We start from the raw sequence: 16,439 nt of genomic DNA, 5'->3' as shown, positions 1-16,439 counted from the left end.
TGAACCTTAGGTGTGCAATCAAACAAAGTTAATGAGCTCATATGCATATGGGTGATTAGACTTAAGGCACAGTGTCTGCTGAGCTTGAAACAGAAATGTGCTGGCATGTTGCTTGAGCAACTCAATGACACACAAGAAGGAGTGTAGGTGTTAAGCAGAGCTGAGCAGTTTGTGTCCAATGTAGAACATGTAGGAGTCCTTCCATGGCCCAGACAAGTCACCTGCTGGGGGGAAGTTTGGTACAGGAGCTGAACTACTCAGATTTTAGGTGGCAGAACTGTCATGTGTGTCAGACCAGCAGCAGACTGGAGCTTTGGTTTCCAGCATCACCACTTGCCCAGATGAGACAACTGAGAAGTGAAGTTATTTATTTCTGTGGATGCTACAGTCCATTAGTCAGGAAAAGGATAGTCCTGGGGGAAGGGCCCTGGCACCAACCTTTTAGAACCAAATCAATACTGTCTGCATCAATATTATCCCTGCAGTTCTTGGCTGCTCATATCACATACATAAAAGCATGAGCCTTTGATTGTTTAAGATGCCTTCAACTTTGGGTCTTTTGAAAATCAGCCTAAGGTGCTTCATAGTACATAGATTTTGAGATTTACAGAAATATTAATAAATACTTTCAGAATTCATGTTAGCACAACTCATTATTTAGAATTACTTGCATTCTTTCATTTGGCAGCCAACAGAGCTTATTACAAAGTTTGTATCTCAATGACATCTGGTACTTCACTGATACCAGCAGCCATAATAGAATCTGTTAGCTGAACTTGAATGCATTCGAATTACCAATGCAAATGGCTGTTATTAATTGGGGCAGGGCAAAGGCATTCAATTGCAACATGAATCATCCTCCCATTGGGAGGCAGAAAACAGAGTACAATCATTTTGTGCTTGAGTTGTTACAAATGCAAAGTTGTGAAGACTAAAAGTGGCTGTCAGGGCTGGAGACACTAGCACCAGAGTGAAGGGTCACTAGTTTTTCTGAGAGCAGTCATAGCTGTAACTTACATGATTTTACTTTTGAAATAAATTTCTAATAAGATGCCTTCCTACCATGTTTCAAGTTGTGTGGTTTTGATCATTTAAGAAAAATAAATTAGGTTAATCTATTAAATAAGCTAGATAACATGGGTAATCAGTGCACAAGATTCCATCTGCTGATTTTGACTTCTGATTTTGTTTCTCACAAGCAGCTTATTTGAAGCATTCTGAATTAACATTGTGACTGGTAATGGAAAAGGGACTTTTAGATCACACACACACGTGAGAAGTGCTGTGAGGCAGTATTATCCTAACCCTGATGCAGGCAGCCCCTTTTGCCTTGTTCTCCATGCCTTGGCAGCTTGAGCAGGGGTTTGCTGCAGGTACCACTGTCCTCATGGAGCCACTGCAGTGACTGATCCCTTCCCACAGGCACTTGCTTGGATGGGTTTAGCAGTATCTGAATTGAGATGAAGCTGACTGCCTACATCCAGGATTAAACCTACTTGAATTTCAAGCAGGGGCTTGAAGGGCAACCCTTCCCTTTGTTATTGACCCAGAGTTCTCATGTTACTCTGGCCTTCTTTCTGCCACAAGGGTCCAAGGTTGTTTCAGAGTCTCATGGGGCTCTGAACATCCACACTGTTCTGTGAGATTACACCAGTATCCTTACACAATTTTAAACAGTATTTTATTGATGTTTCATGTCTCTGTTTTGCCACAAGGTTACAAATTACTCATTGCACAAACAGTCAACAAACAAGTACAACACATTATACACAAGAAGTCACAGAAAAGTATTGTATGTACCTTTAAGAAAAGGAATATATGTTTTTAGTCAATGCTGTAGTATGGGAAGGTAAAAAAGTAAAAATTAGCAGGTGGTAAAGTGACAGAACAGTATGAAGAAAACAGCTGGAAGGAATAAAGAAACATCTTACATTTTGTGTAATGAAGTAAATATCAGAGCCCTAGTTCTGAGAAAAGAGACCATGTATGGAAATGTTCCAATGGCTTATGAACCTATTAGAAGAAGTACTGATGGGAATTAGAACTAATCATTTTACCAGTAAAACATGTTCTTATTACAGTCAAGCAACATCAGGAAGGCCAGCCTTCTGAATCAGCAATTCCCCTTTCTACCTGCATATCCAGGATCAGTATTTAATGAGAAACTATTCTTTTAAAGTTGGTTTGTGTGCAACTAGGTTGTTCCACATGATTTATAAATAATTTGGTAACATACAGAAGTATAATTAGAATGTGTTTATCAAGGAGACTATCTTATCAAAAAAATTAATGAAGCTTAATTTTGAAGCTATAAAAGAACAGGGTGCTTTCAGAAACCCGACTTGTACAGAGAGCACAGAAATGGATGGTAGGAACAGTCTTAAATTCCTCTAGAAAAAAACTAATGTGCTGTTTTTTCATCCTGTTCATGCTCAGCCTTCTCTTGTTGTTAAATACTTCTGTGTTTACAAATGCTTTCCTTAGATCAATTACAGGACTTTTATTCTACACTATGTCTAAATTCTGTAGATGTCATATGAGTAAATAAAAATTGGTATAATAAAATTACCATTAACAGCAAGTATCATGGGAAAGCATTTACCAGCAAGCACTGGGAACTGACCATACAAACATGTGGTGCTGCCATCTTATAATTTCATGTTAAATTTCAGTATATTTGACTAAAATGTCAGTTTTGGGTGTACAAAGAGCAGGCCTATTTCAATATATGCTCTTCTCTGCAACAGGAGTTTCTAACCCTGCATACCTTGTGTATTTAAAATGTATTCCAAAGGCCAAAACAGCAGATTTATAATAAAAATATTTCTGTCTAATCTCAGTCTATGGATCCACTGGCCATGGTCTGATTTTAGCCAGCTACAATAGAAAAGAAATAATGAAACCTATTATTGATACGGATAATTGTTTAAATGTCAAAAAGGATTTCCACAACCCTCTTGTTGTTCTTGCTCCCATCATCATGAAAATGCTGCAAACAGCTGTCCTCAAATTACAGAAAAGTATCCACAGTGCTGCCTGCACCTGAACCTAAGAGACCTACCTCCGCCCTTCAGTAATTGTCCAGTTGCCCACTGTCCTGGTCAGGAGTCAAAAATAAGAGTTTAGCACTGCAGGATGGGTCTCCAGAGCTAGTTGTAGGCATGCAGTTCAAACTGGAATGGGCTTGTCACTCATCTTGTCATCTTAAAAAACAAAACATAGCCCCAAGCAAACCAAAAAAGCACTTTTCTCCATATGGCAGGGGATGATCTTCTCCCATCTCTGATGAGTAAGCCATCAGCTATTGATGGAAGTTATATGATTTAACAAGAAGTAATATTTGAAAACTACTTGGCACAGATCTCTTAATCATAATCTCTAGTTTTCTGTGTGAAACTGGTCGTTCTGGATTCCAGTATTTATTCCACAATATGGGTACCAAAACCATGCATCAAATATTACAGAATTTATTCTTTAAATGTGAATATTTTCCATTAACAGTGTTGGTCCTGGTCCAGCCAAGGTGATACAGAATTTATCACTTCAAATTCTAAACACTTTTACTACGTCATTTATAATTTACTTGATTTTTCAAGTATGCAGGTGAATTTATAAAAATTATGTTTAAAATTGATTATAGTCTTCCATTAACAAATCACAGAGAGATAAGTAGTTGCACTGCAGAATATTCCATAAATCTCTAGACTCCATAGATCTTATGATACATAACACAGCATTAAACATGATACAAGTGTCAGACTGAAAGGCTGTGCCACAAAAGGAAATCCAAAGGACCTGGATGGCTGAGGCCGAAGCTTGTGCAGGTCTAGGCGACAGGAATTTTGTGCTTCTTGCAGAATTTCACTTTCACCTACGTCCATTACTCCAAAAGTGTTCCGCACCTACAAAAATTCAAAAGGCTGTCCCTGAAAGCCAGACTGGCACAATAGCAAAAAGCTTTATGCAGCTAGCAAATTCAACACTGTTTCAAGTTACCCAACTCAAACTGTATTGCAAAACCACATCTGAATGTGAGGAAATCAATGTCATTATTCTGCTGTTTGCATTCCTATGAAGCACTTCCCAGAATTCAGCACATTACAGGCAAGAGTCACAGGTCTGGCCCTTCTTTGGCTTGGCTCTCTCTACATATGGAGCAAACAAACTCATGAAAGGAGCTCACACTCTCAGGACAGAGCTTCAGTGTCTCTAATTTGGAAGGGAAAAAAACATTACTAAATCCCACAGATTGGTTAGGAGTGGTGAATTTGAACCTCTTCATTATGTCAGTCTGCCACACAAGGAGGTCAGCATTATGGAGATATTTTGGCAGGTTAACTGGAATAGTACAAATTTCTCTCATTTCAGTTCATCCAACATGCCCGAAAAAGACGAGTGGAAGAAAGGTCACTGTGAAATATCTGTTGTCTATAAGGCTTGTTATGTAATGTCTACTTACATATCCCTGACAATAAAAGTAGGAGGCAAGCAGTCTGGAAGTTTCAGCAGAGGCATTTGTAAAAGTTACCATTGAGGGGGCCCTACTCTTATCCAGTCTCCTCCCCTCCTCTCCTCCCTCATCCTTCTGGATTAACTTCTACCATTTCTACTTAAAGCACATTGGGATCTAGTTGTTATGTTTATGGCTTGTTAATGACATGGCCATGGCAGAAGCCTTTTGAACAGCAGCCCAATCCCATGACAAGAATTAAAGTGATTTGCAGGAGTCAACATTCCTTCCTGCCCCAGCGAACACGGCCAGACTGTGATGCTGGTACATCCGCAGCTTCTCCAAACCATGAAGTGATTCCATTTAGAAGTCACTGATGTGTGCTTATCAGATTACTGCAGAGAGAAAAACTTCCAAAGAGCTTTGTCTGCTCTTTCTCATTTTCCTTTATGCTTCTAACACTCTCTTGCCATCTTGGTTTCTTTCCCAGCGTTTGGATTTACTGAATTAGGTGCTTACATTCCCTCATATCTCTCTTACTGAAAAAAACCCCTCCAAAACAAAATACATAAAATTGAAAAAAAAAAGCCAAAGAAAAAAAAACCACCCAAAAAATAAACAACAAAACACCAACAGTTTCTCTTTCCCTCTTGGTAAGAATCAAGATTGAGGTTGGATTTAAATCTTACATTTTCTACTTCCCTGAAGACACGGAGAAAGTTCTCCCTTAAGACTCCTTTCAGTTCAGTTTCATTCCATCCTCTTCTGAGAAGTTCTTCTATCAAAGAAGGGTATTTAGAGACATCTTCCAATCCCTCTGGAAAACTGTCGGCAAGAGTCACACAAGAGCATTCAACACACATCACTAACAAACTGGAGAAAAAGGGTTTTAATTAGTCTTTTGCACATATTGACTTTTGTAGTGAGCTGACTTTGGACCAAATTCTTCCTTTGAGAATTCAGCTGACAAACAGAAACAGGACTGGGACACAACAAAAGTGTTTTTCTTCACATAGGACCCAATAAACAGAACACAACTGGAATGAAGATGCACTTCTATAGAGGCAAAACAACAGCATGGAAGGATATAAGAACAAAAGGGGAAAAAATAACCAGAAATTCATGTATTTGGCAATCCACACTTTCCATCAGGCCTTCAGAGTAAGAGGAAACATCTGCATCACAGATGAAGTTGGGGCAAGCCACTCGCAACTGAGGACAAAAGGAAACCTACAAACACATGATGAGCTCTGGAGTTACTGGCAATTTTGTAAACTCTGTTCTTTACAAACTATTTTCAAAAAAATCCCAATTAGAATAATAATATTAGTTTGAATTAAGCCAATTGTTTAAGCAGTAGAAAGAAAACCTATTCAGAGCCCTCTACCAAAGAAATTACAAAAAGCAAAACTGATCTATGCCTTATGCTAATTCTTGTCAGAATAAAAAGAATTTAGAAATAAAAAGTTGCAAAACCTGCATTAAACAGCTGTTTTAAAGTGTATTTCCATGAGACTTTGATGTTGTTTTGAGAGAATAATATTTTTATTACTTTTCTATTCCATGAAGGTATAGTGATAAGCATATCTCAAAAAATCTGTAGCAGTACTACCAGGAATTAGGACCTAACAACTCCACCACCAATTTAACTGATGTTCTTTGAGAAAATTAATGATAAAATGTGTCCTTTTGTTGCAAACTGTGTTTTTATTTTGAACATTATCATTTCAGAGCTATGATATCATGGGAGCTGAGTCAATGGTTTGTGTTTGTACTTTACAGATGGGGGCCTGACTCTGACTTTCATTCACAAGCAGGCTGAACTCCAGGAGAAAAAGAAGAAAGAAAAAGGAGATAATGATTTAACAAAAAGATAAAAAGCAAAAAAAAAAAGGTTAAAATTACAGCAGCAAATACCACCCAATCTGCATTTGTTTCCTGTGCTGTAACTGCAGTAGTCCAGGAGGGAGGAGAGGTTCTGTGGCAGGCTGCTCACCAGGCTCTGCTTGCCTCAAACACTTCCCAAAAGCAGGAGGGGTTTCACAGCACCAAAACTCTTTGGCCTTTCCCCAAGGATAGTGGAGGAAAGAGTTTTGCAGCACCTCTCTAGACTGAACCATTTACCATAGAGAGGTTTAAGCAGCTTTTCTGTCATTCATCAGTGGCTTTTGGAGAAAAACAGCTCCTATCACTGGTTTTGTATGCCCAAACCACCACCTAGAACACATGGCTTCAGAGGTCACAGGGCATGAGGATCCATTTGTATCACTGCTTCATGCAGTTCTAAAAAGCAATCATTGTACCCCTCTTTGATAAAACTTGGGTTAGTCTCATAACAAGACAATCTGATACCAGTTTTTTTAGTCTGCCTTCTTTTTTTCCCTTAAATGAACCAAACCCCACATATTTTAAGGAGCAGATATCCATGTTTGTACAACTTTACTCACCGTTCCACTCCATCATAGTCACCACCAATTCCTATCGATTCTGAGCCTGCAATTTCCTTTATATGGTCAAAATGATCTGAAAGAAAATATCAAGATAACAATATCTAAGCACCTAGCAAAAAAGAAATACTACAGTTCACACATATTGGCACTGGGTAACAGCTCTCTCCTTAATCATGGGTTCTTGATCAAATCCTTTCTAAACAAGTCCAAAGACATCCCAGCAGGCAGCAACCTTCAAGATAACACCTACACTGATGAAATGCCAATGAGGAAAGAGACATTCATTCCTAACAAGCAGCCCAATTATACCAATAGAATTTTCATTATCCATTACATACCTATGTTTCCCACTCTTAATTACATAGGCTTAAGGTGTTTTCCAGAAAGTAACAACTCCTTTGGGATTAATGGTTGTTGGCTCTGTTTGTGAGCATCCTGTCCTCCAGCTACACACACACACCTTGTACCTCTTGTTATTGTTTAATGGGTATTAGCTCAGAAAGTACCTAGAGCTGGGCTAAGGTGTGGATGGAATAAACAAGCAGGGTAATTTACACAACCTTGAAAATGATGCATGCCCCAGGATATTCACAGAATTTATACAAATTTGTAGAACCCATAAAAACTACAGTATATAAACATCAAACCTGCAAGGGTAGAAATATTAACAACTTTTCTGCCACAGGCCAGTACATCTGCATTGAAAGTCACCATGATAATTCCCTTGTTCTTTTTCTGAAAGATATGAAGAGACAAGTGATTAATGAACACTCATGCCCTGCAAACATCATAGGCAACTTATATAGAATCTTCTACACCCATCCACCAGTGAGAACAGCAACACTAAGTCAAAGTTCAGATGGCAACATGAGATTTTGCCTCCCTGTTCTTTCCCCGGGTTCATTTTACTTTCACGTGGACTGAATCAGCAGAAGTGCAGTGACTACATCAAACAAACTCAACCAGAATTTCAAAGTATTTGCAAACACTTCATTTTTGTAGTCAGAGGCTAAACACAACCCAAAGAAAATGCCTCAGAAGCAATTGTAAGCTGCTGCTAAAGGATCTGCTTCTAAATCAAATTCAGGGATGAGGAGGTGGAAAGTAAACATCATGATTTGAATGCACATTAGTTGCAGCCCATGCAAACATTGCCATTAAAACAAAAACCAAAACCCCCAAGAAGCAGAACCAAGAAATTCCTTCCTCCAGAAACAAACCCAAGATCCCTATCACTCACCAGCTGCTGGAGGATATCATCAGGAACATTTCTTGAGTGATTACAAACAGAAAATGCTGCCGAGTGGCTGAAAATTACTGGTGCTTTTGAGATATTGAGTGCAGCTTTTACAGTGGAGTAGGAGGTGTGAGATAAATCTATCAGCATACCCAGGCGATTCATCTCCTTTACCACTTCCTAGAACAGATGTACAGACAACAGTGTCAGTATTAAGTTTCCTGAAAGGAAGCTGTTTAGCTGGTATATGGAAACAGATAGATTAATTCTGCAGCTGCCAGCTAGTCATAAACATGCTGTGCCTGTATTGGTTGCTATGTACCTATTAATTCATTAGTGATTTATTCACTCAAAATTAGCCAGCATGCCACCACATGCTCAAAACTTAGAAAACTTAGGCAATCTAAAATAAGTAATTGGAAATGTTATTCACATCTTATCGCTTGCACATATGAATTCATACATCTAATCTGTATTAAAGCAATTGTAATTAAATCTAACATTTCTTTTACCCTAAGAAACATCACAGGGAATTTGATGATCACTCCTAACTGTCAAGAACTTCCAGAAATTAATTTTTAATGTCAACTTGCTTTTGAGAAGATAAGGCCAGAAGTTGTTAGTTGCATGACAGATTGCCCAGATTAGCATTTGAAAGAGATCCTTACTTGGCCAAATGCAGTCAGACCAATAACATTAGGATAAAAGTTGTGTATTCCTTTAGATGATGATTCAGACCTTAAAAAGGGGAGTGAGGGAGAAGAAACATCTTATTATTCTGGAGAATACAGTATCAGCAGCTGAAATCTCTTGCACTACACAAAAGAAAAATGTCACATAGACAAATGTGGGATAATGAGTTATGTAATAGGCATCTTTTTCAGGCAGTGCTTTTTTTGTTTATAACTGCTTCCAGGTTGACTAATGCTGATTTTGTGAAGGAATTTAAGACAATCAGATTGTCAAGGGTCCAAATTATGATTATAACGAGCACTACATAATGGGTGGAGTCTCCTACTGTATACATGGAAAATTATTTACCCCCAAAACCCATCACCTTGGCTTGGTTCAAAGTCTTTCACAGGATAAGTTTGTGTCTGGATCCATAGTTCTCCCACCATGCAGCTGCCACTCCTTTGCATTAGACAGCCACAGAAAAATGTGCACAATAGTTACCAAGGAGTGTTGCAGGAGTGTGTTAGAGTCATGTAGCGAACACCCAAGTCATAGTACATCCTCAGTGCTGCCAAGCTGCTGTCAATGGAGTGGCCACCTTCTATTCCAATCAAACATGCAATCCTGCTACTGTCAGAGATACCTGGAAAACACAGAGGGAGATGATTCCAAAGTAATTCCATGACAGATAAGAAGCCAGCACTCCCAAGCAGCAATTGTCTGTGTAAATTGCAAGCAATAATTAAGACATTTTCATAGAATTGGAGCTTACAGAGTACATGTTTATATAGCAAATTTTCTCATGACTGCAGTGGACCAGGGCTGTGCACAGTCAGTGGCTGTGGTTCAGAAGAAACGTTGAAGTTACTCTTTAAAGGAGGACAACTTCTCTGCCTGCCTCTCTCTGTACACATCTCCTGAAACCACATTTTAAAAAATTCCTTTACAAGAAGGAGAATCACCTTGGGAAGTCATCACCAGCTCCAGCTCTTCATAGCTGTTACACATCCTCTTGACAACATCGATTTGCTCTAAGGTCAGGCGCACAGCATCCTTGTTCTGAGCGCTGCAAAGAACATACACTGACCAAAACTGAAAGAGACATTGACAAGTGAAACAGAGAATTTGTGTTTTGACTTGGACTTCCGTTTGCTCATAGCTCAGGAGCACAGACCAAAACGACTTCCTGCAGTTTACAAGGGAGTTGCCACTCCCCAAATAAAGCTTTTTCTTCAAAGAAAGAGTTATGATACAAGGCAAGAGCACCCACTCCAGACATGGTTAAGGCCTCCTGATGCACTCAGCTACTCCACAGTACATGCAGGAAAGCAAATATAAGCTTTCTTTAATTTATGTATCACAAAACAAATGCTGCTGTTTTGACTAAGAGTATCTTAATTATAAAACCCAAACATTTGAAACACAACTGTTGTGAAAGAGTTTTTGTGGCTTTTCAGTTCTATTTTTTTTTTCTTTTTCAACATAAAGAAGAAAAATCAGGGCTAGGAAGGAAGCAAGTGTAGAAATATATTCTGAGCCCTGCCACCACAGCAGTACATACCTGAGCTCCCACATAACCAGCCTGAAGTTTCACCAGGTTTGTGTGGGTCGTGTTGAGTTCCCTTAAGTTGACTCTGCTGAGTCTATTTTGGTAAAGTATTCTCAGCTGCAGTACAAAGTCATTGTGGCTAGAATGGAAAACAAACAGGGCTTGTAATAGAAATAAGTTGTTCCCTTTCTAACCCAAGTGTAATTTCTTCCATTGTTTGAAGTCCCTTAGACCATTCATTGCCAATAATCCTTCCAGCAATAGACGCCTCAAAGTCTCTCTTATTTTCTGCTTCTCACCCCCTGCCACCAGTGAGCAGGTTGGGGGTGTACAATAAGTTGGGAGTAGACACAGCTGAGACAGCTGACCCCAGCTGGCCAAAGGATATTCCAGACCATATGCTCAGCATATAAAGTTTGGGAGTAGAAGGAAGGCAGGGGACATTCATAATCCTGATGTTTGTCTTTCTAAGAAAATGTTATGAGTGATGGAGCCCTGCTTTCTGGAAATGGCTGAATGCCTTAGTCATGGGAAGTAGTGAATTAATTTCTTGTCTTGCTTTGTTTGTGCATAGCTTTCCTTATTAAGTTGTCTGTGTCTCAACTCACGAGTTTTCTCACTTTTCTGATGCTCTCCCTCATCCCACCAGAGGGACAAGTGAGCAAGGGCTGTGTGGGGCTCTGTTGCCAGCTGGGGTTAAACTGTGACACCTGGCCAGAAAATCAAATGATGTTTAGGGTAACACAATCCTGCATTAAGTATCATCTGAACCAAAATTCTTTCCCAATGTATCACTGCAATGGTAGCTCAGTCCCTGTCTCTGCTAATCTGACACTTCAGCATTTCCTCCTCACTTGTCAGACTCACAAAAAGCTGAACATATTTTATATACCCGTCAATCAAACGTGCATCTTGCATCAGCTCAATAGCTCTTTCTCTCATTGATTTCTCACAGCTGAATGGCACAATATCAGAAAAGGACATCAGCAGCCACAACAACTTTGCCATATTTCTCTTCATTTCCATTTTTCAGTGGAAAAAGTGCTAGAGCACAGATCCCACAATTGTTCACTGATGACAATGAAACAGCAAAATTTCCAGTCTGCAGAGGATGTAGGTTTAACAGTGCAGGCAGAGCTGAATGCCCCTCCTTCTGATAAGGCCACTGGGAACTCTGGAGGAGGAAAGAAAAAAACAAAGAAATAATAGTAAACAGAAGGGAAGATAGCATTGGAAACTCTGAAACTGCTACATTCTCACAAGGATTTTAGGGTCTCTGGCTATTGTGCTCTTGCACATATACCTGTCCTAAAACTCTGCTGCTGCCACCAGCTCAGTGCTGAACCAACTGCTCAGTCAGAGCTGGCAGGCTGAGCCTGCTACACCCTGGACTCACAGCTCCCAAAACCAGCTTCCAAAACAGCAGAAGAAAATAGTGTTTTTAATTATGCTAACTTGTTTGTTCTCTTTCTGTGGGAATCTCACACTGAATTGAGCACTGAAACTGTTTTCTGAGAAAGTTGAGAAGTGAACTGCTTCTGAGTAAACTGTCTTAAAACACACAGAACATCAGATGGGATGAGAGGAACAGTAATAGCTACAAACAAAACCATCTCAAAATCCTTCCTCCAATAGCAGTACAGCCTTAGAAGATTTTCTTCCATCAATATGCATCAGAAATATACATGCATTGTGAGACCCAAAAGCTTTAGTGGCACAGCACTTCTACAAACCCATAAAGTTTAGAGAGCAATCAGAAGCTGTTCCTTTTCTGCTCTGTGGCAACCATAGACATCTCCCTCAAATGTCAAAGCACAAATACAAACTTACCCTTTTACCACAAATGCAGATTTTGTTACCACAGGGGAAAAAGTCTTTGTATCTCCAATCTAGAAAATGTTAAATTTGTTTGTGGCAGCTCAGTATGCAAAATGTTAAAAATACAAGGTCACAAAACTGCCCAAGCAGAAGAATTCTGACAAGTTAGTACCACAAAGGCGAATTAGTTTCTGTAGGCATGTTTTGGTTGCAAATTCCTCAAGCCAAAATACAGGAGAGAGCTACAGCCCGAATCTCTATAAAGCTCTGCCGGATCCTGACAAAAGGACTCTAAAGGAAAAACTACGATTTTATAGCTTATTATCTGCTCTGGCCTCATATACATAATGAAGTTCGTATAATATGTCAGCTCAAACTGCTTAATGAGAAAGTAGCAAATGTTTTTCACACAATAAAACTGTTCTGGAGCTATAAAAACTGATACACGCTGTAGATTTTGGCCCAAATATTCACAATTTTTTCCTGAATTCAACAGTAATTTTCAGGAAGATTTTTCAGCAGGAACTAAGTGTTCTTCCAGTGGTTTGACAGCTAAAATAAATTATTTTCATCTATATACATTAGCAAATCCCCTTTCTGTGTATGTGTACAAAAATACAGTTCTTTGTAGCTACAAGAATTTTCTATCGATTTGCTATATCAAATTATCTTCTCAGTTTCATGCAAAATATTTTTTATACTTTGACAGTAAGATTCATTTGCCTTTGAAACTGTTTAGGTATAAAAAAGACTCATAATTAAATCATCATTCAAAGATCAGTACTTGAAAATTGAAGGAGTATTGCAAGCACTACACAAAATTAGGAACATGGTAAGTTAGCATCCCTGTTTAAACAACTTTTGAAATACAAAACCCACAGAGCTTTTTCCCATGCTGACTGAGCAGAGCTGAAAAGTGGAAGCTGAAATAAGATTTATAGCTTTTCTTTTGTTTATCTAGAGGCTCCTTGGAGCAGTTACCTTCTTCAGATAATACAGCCGAGTCGAAATCCACATTCCACTGTGCTGGATCCAGCAGCTAAAGCTTGGCACTGGAACTGCTTGGCATCACAGCAGCAACCAAGAAAGCTCCTGTGCTTCTTTAGCTCGTGTCACAGGCTGCACACACAGCAGGCATCTGGAAACTGCCACTTTCTGAGATGCAAGGGCTGTGCACGAGCTTTCAGCTCAGCTACACCCACGGGGAGCCCCACCAGGCTTCTGCTGTGCCTTGTTCAAAACCCAGCATTTCCTCCCTCTCGTGGCAGCCTGGCTGTGCAGTGAACAGTGCCTCTGTTCACTAGCAGATGATGTGTTAAAATCACTGTTTGTGTGGTTCAGAAATAGGCACCTCTCACCACAGAATGATTTAGGTTGGAAGGGGTTTTTGGTGGGATGTCACATTGGTGGGATGTTACCTTACCTGGTCCCGGGTAACTTCAAAGATAGATCAGGTTTCTCAGGACCTCCTCACTCAGTGGAAGATTTAATATCTTCAATGAAAAAGAACATACAATCTTTCCAGCCCCTGTTCCAGTGCTTGCTTATTCACATTGACTATACCTCAGCCAATAAGTATCTACTTTGTGTTACTATACCTGCTGTACTTTATTCAGGACTTACAGTGCCAGTGTATTATATTTACAAAGGTCAAAATAGTCAAGAGGTACAGGTGACATTTCCAAAAATAATTATGTCTCTGAACCTACTGTGACTTTTCACTCCCTTTCAAACATGAAAATTTGGAAACAAGGAAATATGTGCAAAACCACGATGCTAGAGTTTCACAAGAAGTGGTTTGCTTATCATAATTTTTATTTCACTTGGTATTTTTTACCAGAAACCAAAAGGGCATCATGCTTTTGTTTATGATTCCATAGCAGAGAAATTACCAAGTCTCATGATCCAATCTCCCACAGACCTGTTGTGCAAGTCCTGTCTTAAGTGAACACACATTTCTCATCAATGCTCTAGTTCCCACTAACTGGAAAACTTAAACAGAACCCCACATATTCCTGGGAATTCTGCTGCACATTGCTGATTCGGTGAACTTCATTTATAAACATTTACTATCCACTTCTCTGGACTAGAGAACCCTAAACAATGCAAAGGATGTAACAAGAGAGAAGACAAACGTTTTCTCTTTCTAATCTGAAGTTTGATCCAGGCCAGAGCCATTATTATGCCTATGAAAGAAACTATATTTCATATTGAAATTAAAGCAGCAATTATCAGGCTTAGACTCCTTTTCCATTTATGGTCTAGTTCTATCCCATATTTCATTGTTAATTTTAAACTTTTCAGGTTCTCATCACTATCTTCCAGAGTAATTAAATATCACATGCCTTGCAATTTATTTTTCCCCTTTTATGAATCTTCTCTCCTTTACAAAATCAAGTTAAATCTCTGATCTGATTTCTGCCTGACACTCTTTTCCCAGATGTTTGCAGTAAAGCTAAACTCACCAACTCCTGGTTCAACAACAGTTTTTGCTGATCCACTGAGCACCTTCTTGAGCTTTTAACAGCTCACTTTTTTGCAGATTCAGAACATAACTGATTTTTAAAGCTGCTAAATGCCAAATGCTTCCTTTGGCTCATCATGAGCCATATAATGAGTTTCGTCTATAATTTTATTCCAATAACCCTGTATTAGTGTTAGCAGCTGTTTGTGTATTATAATTCTTACCATGTGGCATTTGTGATGTACATCCTTCCTGCAGAGTTTATCTGGCAGGACTGGTGTCTTGATAAGTATCCCAGGAGCTATCTTTATTGTCCAGAATATTGATACACAGCTGTCTCTCCCTGATAATAGCTATCCCTCTGTTTATAGCATGTTTTATTCACCTCACACATATTTTGGAGCAGGCTGAGATGCTGTAAAATAACTGCAGCACTCACACTCAAGTCAGCTGCTGTCAGGAGGCAGAGGGATAACATTATTGTTGGAAGTACTTTTCCCACTAGGAAGGTTTGTTCCAGCCCAGAGCCTCTTCATTAATTTCAGCACTTACACATCTAAAACACTGATAGATTTTACTACCAGCACAGACTGGGCAGTAGATGACTGCAGCTGGGAAAGGAGGACTTCGTACGTGCAGATGCCTATTGCAGCAGTCATTTCTAAATGCAATTTTGTATTCTATCAAATTCTTCTCTTCTACCAGCTCCTGGAATCAGCTACACTACATAACAGCACTTCAGCATTTGGGATGGATATAGTTTTTTGTGTCAACAAGCATCAATTGCTTAGGGACAGGCCACATTAACATAGTATTGTAAGTCCTGCTTATCAAGGATTCAAACTTGCTGTCCTACCTCTGTGTGAAGATTGCAATCTCCAGGGCAGTCAGTTTAGCATTTCTTGAGGGTAGGTATCAGTGTTTTAATTAGAAAATGTTACAACATGTTAGGAAGAGGAAATCCTGTGTATCAGGATTTCAGTTTGCATAAAAATAGCAATACAGGCAGAATTAACTATTGCAAATTGAGTTCCTTCTGTTTCTTCTACTCATCACAGCATTAGTTTCAGGTCCTAAAATGAAGTGAGTTCACACTCAGAGGGGGTGGTGATGGGAGGTCTTTGGTAATTTTTATCTGTTTAAATCAGCATGGTTGCAACATATTTCTTAGATGAGACCTAATGAGAAATATTCATCTTGGGAGATCAAAATGGTTAAAAACCAAGTCAATAAAAAACTTCTTTTTGCCATGTTGCTCTGCTTTGGGGGTGGCTGAAGCTGCCCCGGTTTCATGAATAATTTGACCAACATCCTGAAGGTAGTTCAGAGGGTGCCATACACTCTCAGGACATGAACATACAGAACCACATCAACTGGCACCAGTTACCAAACACAAAAGAAACAGGAAGTACCAAGACACGTTGCTCTCTTCACAGAGGAAAGCTCTCATGAAGCACATGAAGATATCACCAAAGATCTTTGGATGGAATCAAGAGCTGAACATTGCCTATAGCTGAAAGCAAATAGTCCAAAATGAATGCAGGTACCTTTCAAGGTGAACACAAATTAGTACTATTCTGACACCCATCAATGTGCCTTGTCAACAGTTTTTCTAAAAATACCAAAGTTGCTGTGGATTCTCCTGGCTCAATACTCTGACAGAATTAATTTCTGTACTTTCTTGGAAAGAAAGGTGGAGAAAGCAGCAGTGCAAAAAAAAATAGCTGCAAGAGCTTATCTAGTAATTTATATTATGTTTATTTTAAAATAGCATTAATATTTACAATTGATAATGC

The 16,439-nt window shown here is 39.1% G+C and overlaps 2 protein-coding genes across 4 annotated transcripts in view; one reads left to right on the top strand and one right to left on the bottom strand.

The window, feature by feature from the left end:
* Positions 1-16,439, top strand: part of LOC135279641 (galanin receptor type 1-like) — a 44,104-nt gene that overhangs the window by 7,339 nt on the left and 20,326 nt on the right. The window lies entirely within an intron of this gene.
* On the bottom strand, positions 1,665-13,794 carry LOC135279407 (dipeptidase 2-like). 3 transcript variants are annotated; one of them, XM_064386807.1, is made up of 11 exons: positions 13,603-13,794; positions 11,254-11,535; positions 10,374-10,500; positions 9,775-9,904; positions 9,314-9,455; positions 8,806-8,875; positions 8,141-8,317; positions 7,548-7,635; positions 6,898-6,973; positions 5,140-5,275; positions 1,665-3,902 (listed from the first exon to the last, which is right to left on the bottom strand). In XM_064386807.1, the coding sequence occupies exons 2-11, from the start codon at positions 11,385-11,387 to the stop codon at positions 3,717-3,719; spliced, it is 1,266 nt and encodes a 421-aa protein (XP_064242877.1). In that variant the 5' UTR covers positions 11,388-11,535; positions 13,603-13,794; the 3' UTR covers positions 1,665-3,716. The 3 variants fall into 3 exon arrangements, with proteins under 3 accessions (XP_064242877.1, XP_064242876.1, XP_064242878.1); XM_064386806.1 differs by lacking the exon at positions 13,603-13,794 and adding an exon at positions 13,161-13,448; XM_064386808.1 differs by lacking the exon at positions 13,603-13,794 and having other exon boundaries at positions 9,775-9,878; positions 11,254-11,394.

The sequence above is a fragment of the Passer domesticus genome, chromosome 12, assembly GCF_036417665.1.
Source record: "Passer domesticus isolate bPasDom1 chromosome 12, bPasDom1.hap1, whole genome shotgun sequence".
Taxonomy (NCBI): Eukaryota; Metazoa; Chordata; class Aves; order Passeriformes; family Passeridae; genus Passer; species Passer domesticus.
The sequence above is the reverse complement of the archived record's forward strand: the minus strand, read 5'-3'. Positions and strand labels throughout refer to the sequence as shown.